The sequence below is a fragment of the Branchiostoma belcheri genome, unplaced genomic scaffold (assembly GCF_001625305.1).
Source record: "Branchiostoma belcheri isolate BF01 breed outbred unplaced genomic scaffold, Haploidv18h27 scaffold78, whole genome shotgun sequence".
Lineage (NCBI taxonomy): Eukaryota > Metazoa > Chordata > Leptocardii > Amphioxiformes > Branchiostomatidae > Branchiostoma > Branchiostoma belcheri.
In genome coordinates, this window is record NW_017804442.1 from 1,526,085 (window position 1) to 1,532,099 (window position 6,015).

General features: G+C 42.6%; 1 protein-coding gene across 1 annotated transcript in view; it reads right to left on the reverse strand.

The window, feature by feature from the left end:
• LOC109485787 (intraflagellar transport protein 80 homolog) overlaps positions 1–6,015 on the reverse strand; it is an 18,234-nt gene that overhangs the window by 10,728 nt on the left and 1,491 nt on the right. Inside the window, exons 2-8 of the mRNA XM_019789473.1 lie at positions 5,028–5,137; positions 3,825–3,942; positions 3,199–3,309; positions 2,518–2,696; positions 1,769–1,858; positions 994–1,131; positions 195–493 (exon numbers count right to left, since the gene is read on the reverse strand). Coding sequence (XP_019645032.1) covers positions 195–493; positions 994–1,131; positions 1,769–1,858; positions 2,518–2,696; positions 3,199–3,309; positions 3,825–3,942; positions 5,028–5,137 — 1,045 coding nt within the window. The remainder of the gene's footprint in view (positions 1–194; positions 494–993; positions 1,132–1,768; positions 1,859–2,517; positions 2,697–3,198; positions 3,310–3,824; positions 3,943–5,027; positions 5,138–6,015) is intronic.

Consider the following 6,015-nt stretch of genomic DNA (forward strand, 5'->3'; position numbering starts at 1 on the left):
TATATATATATACATTCAGTTTTAACATCTTTTTCCCCGAAACTGGTGACATGCTTGCATCAAATCTTTTTTGGAAGCAAGATTTTTATATGGCTGGATGCCCTTCCTAATGCCAACATAAAAGTCATACATTCTATGGACAAAGTCCTGACAATTGAAATTTTAAACTTTGAAATTTAAAAAAAAAAGATTACCTGTAAACGTAACATTGTGACGTGGTCGCCACCACAAGATGGCCGAACGCCAGCGAAGTCTTGATAATTCGGTCACGGAAGTCCAACTTTTCCCGCGAATCGTCCATCACATTCCGGACCTGGATGGACTTCCGGTCAGCGACCGTGACCTCGTAGTTCTTCCACTCGAGCCTTCGCTCGATCACGTGGCCGAAGATCACGTGACCGTTCCCACAAGCCCCAGCGATCTGCGTGCCGTCGCTAGACCAGGCGATGTTGAACACACTCCCTGTGTTGGGCTTCTCAAGGGCATAGGACCACTGGGGTAAAAAGCAAGAAGTATCATTAATACCGTTACAATGCAGAGTCGCAGACAAATAAAATCATCGCTGATCGAGGCAATGTTAAACACACTTATTGGGTATCTCCAGGATACAAAACAAAAGAAGTGGTATATTGTGACACAAATTTTCATCAGGTGGTGCTCTATTATAGTTACTTTTAGTGTACCAGGCTACTGCAAATTTGGAAAATTTCAAGTCTATCCTTTATTTGCAAATTCGACCCTTTCTGCTCTGAATCAGTATTAAAGACTACTTTGACTTTTGGCCTAATTTATCTGATATGTTTCAAATCTTAGCAGAGGAAACAAAACAGAAATCAAAGAAAAAAAGACCATAACAACAAAATTACATTCTATTGTTGAAACAACTTTAAGTTAATATGATAACCTTTTTTCCTCTCTTGTCATGAAAAACTTTAATATGACAGATGTAAAAAACAAAAAGATAAGAACAGGAAAAAATTAAGAATAACTTACCCCAGTTTTATCACAGAGCCTGAGTGTGTTGAATGACCCGACAGCAAAAAGCTCCCCGTCAGGCGCCCAGCTTACTGAGGTGACGGGATAATCATGCACCTGGCTGGTGAACAACAGACGACCATAGCTGTCCCACACCTGGAAAACAAGTGCCTGTTAGTTTGCTCCTTACAATCAATGTATTTCCTCATAACTTGTTGAAAATGAATGATGATGATGTTGAAAACAATACAGTAACTATAAACCTAGCTGTACCAAACATTAAAAAATATGTAACTGTGGCATTAGTTTGTTCCTTACAATTAATGCACTAGTCCAACATATCTTTGTTATGAAAAAAAATATTTAATTATTATATAGCTAGTTGTCATAACAAATCCAATGGAAAAAAAAGCACGTCATTGAGAATTATTATGTTTACCCAAGGAAAATATCATTTTTTCTCTGTTTCCTGTTCGTTCTTTTCCGACCCAAAAAGGTCAATGACAGTCTGTCACTATTGTAACTGGTGTTGGGTTACATCATGTTGCAATTTTATAGTAGGAGGGATTTAGACCCCTGTCTGACCATATATATGAATGTTTTACAGGAAGAATTAACAGAGCAGACCATGTATGTGAAGGTAAACATTTTTACTTTGCAAATGTTACTTTTTAGTTTTCATGAAACTTTTGGTGAAAATGGAGAAGCTGTGTCAACGACAGAAATAATCTTTTGGGTATGACTTTGACTTTTAGGCAGGATCCATTTTACCTTATTCCTTGATGACCCTTACCTTGTACCTACAGTCCTCCCCACCAGACAGGATGAGGTTGTTTACTGCGTTCCAATCAATCTTTAGGATCACCCCTTCATGGCCTTTCCACTACAAAATACAAAATGTAACAGGCAGAAATGAATGTCTTTGATGTGTCTGGAGCAACGTGTTTACAACTGAATATAGAAAACATATCAATAATGGTAAAATGTAAAATGAGCAAATGAATGGAGCAAAGAATGACTGAATGATGGAAAGAGGGAACAAATGAATGAATGGACGTATGGAGGAACAAATTATTCTATGGATGAGAATGAATGAATGAATGACTGTCCCACCTGTATAGGTTTAGCGTTAGCCTGTAGAGGTTTGATGATGAGTGAATGTGTGAATGACTGAATGAGTGAATAAGTGACTGAGTGAATGATTGAGTGAATGACTGAATGAGTGAATGACTGAATGACTGACTGAATGAGTGACAGAATGAATGACTAAAAAAATGAAGTGAGTGAGTGAGTGAGTGTGAGTGAGCGTGAGTGAGTGTGAGTGAATGAATGAATGAGTGAGTGAGTGAGTGAGTGAGTGAGTGTAAGTGAGTGAGTGAGTGAATGAATGAATGAGTGAGTGAGTGTAAGTGAATGAGTGAGTGAGTGACTGACTGACAGACCCACCTGTATAGGTTTAGCGTTGGCCTACAGAGGTTTAATGAATGAGTGAGTGAAAGTGTGAGTGTCGATGAATGATTGACTGAATGAATGACTGCCCACCTGTATAGGTTTAGCGTTGGCCTGCAGAGGTTTAATGATAAGCTGCCGACCGCTGGTGTACAGGATCTGGTCCGAGTCTGGTCCCCAGGCAAGCGAGTAGACCGGTGTTCCCTGTTGTACCATGGTGGAGCGCAACATCCCGCTACGGGACCAGATACGAACTTGACCATCCTCTCCAGCTGTAAGTAAAACAGGAACAACTTTGGGTTAGATTTGAGAGTGAGTAGACCGGAGTTCCCTGCTGGACCATGGTGGAACGTAACATCCCGCTACGGGACCAGATACGAACTTGACCATCCTCTCCAGCTAAGAGAAGGGAAAATGATGTCAGTCATGTTTTAGCTGACACTGAAGAGCAAACTCTTCCACTGGTTGTGACAGAGAAGACAGACGCTATATATGTACAGTATTTACAGGTTCATTGTACCAGGTAGATAGTACTAGATTATCTTATGAGACTGAACTGCAAAAGAAGAAGAATTGATCCAGAAAAAATACCCCTAGCTCTTTTATCAAGTACAATGAACTGTGGACCACAGCTTAACGTCCTATCCTAAGGACTGCAACCTTTTCAAGTAGCATACATACTACCTGTTCTTCCAGAAATTTGGCTATGAACAGAATAGCAATATCTAGTGCTGTTCCATCAATTGATTACCCCCACCAGCTGCCCATACTGACCTGTAGCCATGGCTGTTCCATCATACGACCACCTCCCTGACAGCACAGCTCCTTTGTGGGCTTCAACACTCTTCTCCACCCTCCCCAACCGGGATATCAAATGGAACTTCCCTGTAAAAGAGGGATGGTTCATTAGACCAGCATTCTGGGATCCATTCATATTCTTTTAATTTTAGTTATCCTGCTCTGAAGAAAGAAATGAAAGTCAAACAACCAGAAAGGCAACATTTGCAAGCAAAGACAGCATATTTCACTCTATCACCTTTTTCATGCAAAAATGTTCAGTACCAAGTCAACCATTAACAGAAATGGACAGTCCCAACATTACATCACTCCAGAATGGAATTTTCTGAATTTGGATCCCTGGTAGTACCGTGGTATATGGAGTGAAATATAACAATAATCACAAACACAGAAAGGCCACATTTGCAAGCAAACACAGCATATTTCACTCCATCACCTTTCCCATGCAAAAATGTTCAGTGCCAATGACTACTATTCACAGAAATGGACCATTCCAACATCACCTCACTCCAGAATGGAATTTTCTGAATTTGAATCCCTAGTACTGTGGTATGGAGTGAAATATAACAATAATCACAAACAAACAAACAAACAAATTTTACCGTCAGTACTGGTGAGCACGAACACATCTGACTGCGTCTGTTTGCCCTTCCCTCCCCCCACGACCTTGGGGAACCAGTGGATGTCAGTCGCGTACACCTCCGCAGGAAGCTTGGCCAGCTGGGGGGGAAAGAGGGTGGAAATTTCTATTTATTCATAAAGTGATCTTGATCAATAGTTTGTGCTTATAAACCTGCATTTCTCCTCTGGTCTCTCAGTCACTGAAGAAAGCTAGTGGATACTAGCTGAAACGTCTGACGTTTTCAAAATCATATCCAGTTGCTTGAGTAACTGCTTTTTGACGTATCATATTACCTGGATGTCTAAAATTCATCGACGTGATCTTGATCAAGTTTTAGCTCACTGAAGATGTACTTTTTTACTGTTTGTGACAGGAAAGATGGACACTACAGTACTGTAGTAAATTCCCCTAGCTCTTTTCAACAAGTACATTAAACAGTGGACCACAGCTTAAAAAAAAAAGTTAAAACATCCCGTCCCAAGTGTGTCTGGTGAGTAAATAAGCGACAACAGTCGGGATTTCAGCTCAACGGCTACTCCTCAGCTATTTTCCACCACCTACAACACAACCAGGGTCACTCTTTCAAACTCGAGTCCACGGATGTCTTAGACCGCGAAACACGCTGGTGGGAACGGGGTGTTAAAGAGGCAATATATGAAAGAATGTACAACCCCACCCTCAACAGGGAAGGGGGGCTACGGGTCGATGTTTCCGGCACTTGGGATTTGGCACTCCCAGCCCCGAGGACAGACAACACTTAAGCTCCTGTCCTGTATAACAGGAGCTTTCAGACTAATTTGCATCATCTTGTCTTGACTTGTCTGACTTTTGTTCCTTTTTCGACTTCCAAAAATTTGTCTTCACTTTATTTGCATATCAATCAACAGGTTGTGTATATAAACCTGCTTTCCCCGCTGGTCTCTCAGTCACTGACGAAAGCTAGTGGATACTAGCTGAAACGTCTGACGTTTTCAAAATCATATCCAGTTGCTTGAGTAACTGTTTTTTGGCTAACTCACACACTACTTAAGACGGGATTGGAACTCGCAACCACTTGGTCCAGAGGCAGGGTCACTAAGCACTGAACTATGCAAACTACTTTAAAAATACAGGATTCGAACTCATGACTTTTTGTTCCAAAGCCAAGGTCCCTTAACCAAGTTGGACTATGCACACTGCCTACCTGTGAGGTTTCGTTGGTGAGCAGACTCCACTTGAGGATGGCGTGGTCGTCACTGCAGGAGTACAGCTCATCTGCTGTGGTCCAACCTACACTGCTGACCAGCTCTGTATGTGCAGGGGAGTCAAGGGGAATACATACAACTGACACTTAAAGTCTAAACTTGTGACTGACCTACCTCAACTAACCCTAACTCTAACCCACACTGCTCACCAGCTCTGTATGTGCAGGGGAGTCAAGGGGATAACAGCAAGTATATGTATATATAATACAACACGGGGTATTCCGTATCGCCCGAGGTATCGGCCCGACCGCAATACGGAACCCGGGCCGGGACCGAGGGCGATACGAACCAGAACCCGTTATCGAACGTTATCGCGGCCCGGGTATGATATAAACTATAATATAGGCCTCACCAGCTGCCCAATGGGTCCTGGACCTTTTGGCCTAATCGGTAAGTGTGCTGGTTGTGAGCTGACACACCACACAAGCGGTGCGGGTTCGATCCCGGTGGTGAGAGTCAACCTTCGAGTTACAACTTTCTCTTGTGTTACTACTGTTTCCTTCGTAGTGGTGCAAATTGTGGTTAAAGGGGAAGTCCAATACTTTCAGTTTTGGGGCCTTTCTACCCAAAATCCTATTTGTAAATGGTGATTTATTGGTTTCTGCCAACCCCGCACATATTTGCGGTGATATCTGACCCGATCGATGTTTCGCGGCTAGCGCCAGATTGTCCGCTAGGCGGCGCTGCGACTGAATCTGTGACGTAAAAGGTTTCATTGGAACAGATTTGGAGCGCGCGCCATTTCAGTCTGTCTGCCAGTACATAGCTCGCTGCAAGTATGCCGCGTTGTGCAAGTTGTGGCTGTTGGTATGGCCCTGCGTCAAAGGAGCGCGGCGTAAGCTTCCACAAGTTTCCAAAAGACCACGATAGGCTACACAGGTGGTTGGTCAGCATGAGGAACAATCTTGTAAATAAACTGACGCCGGA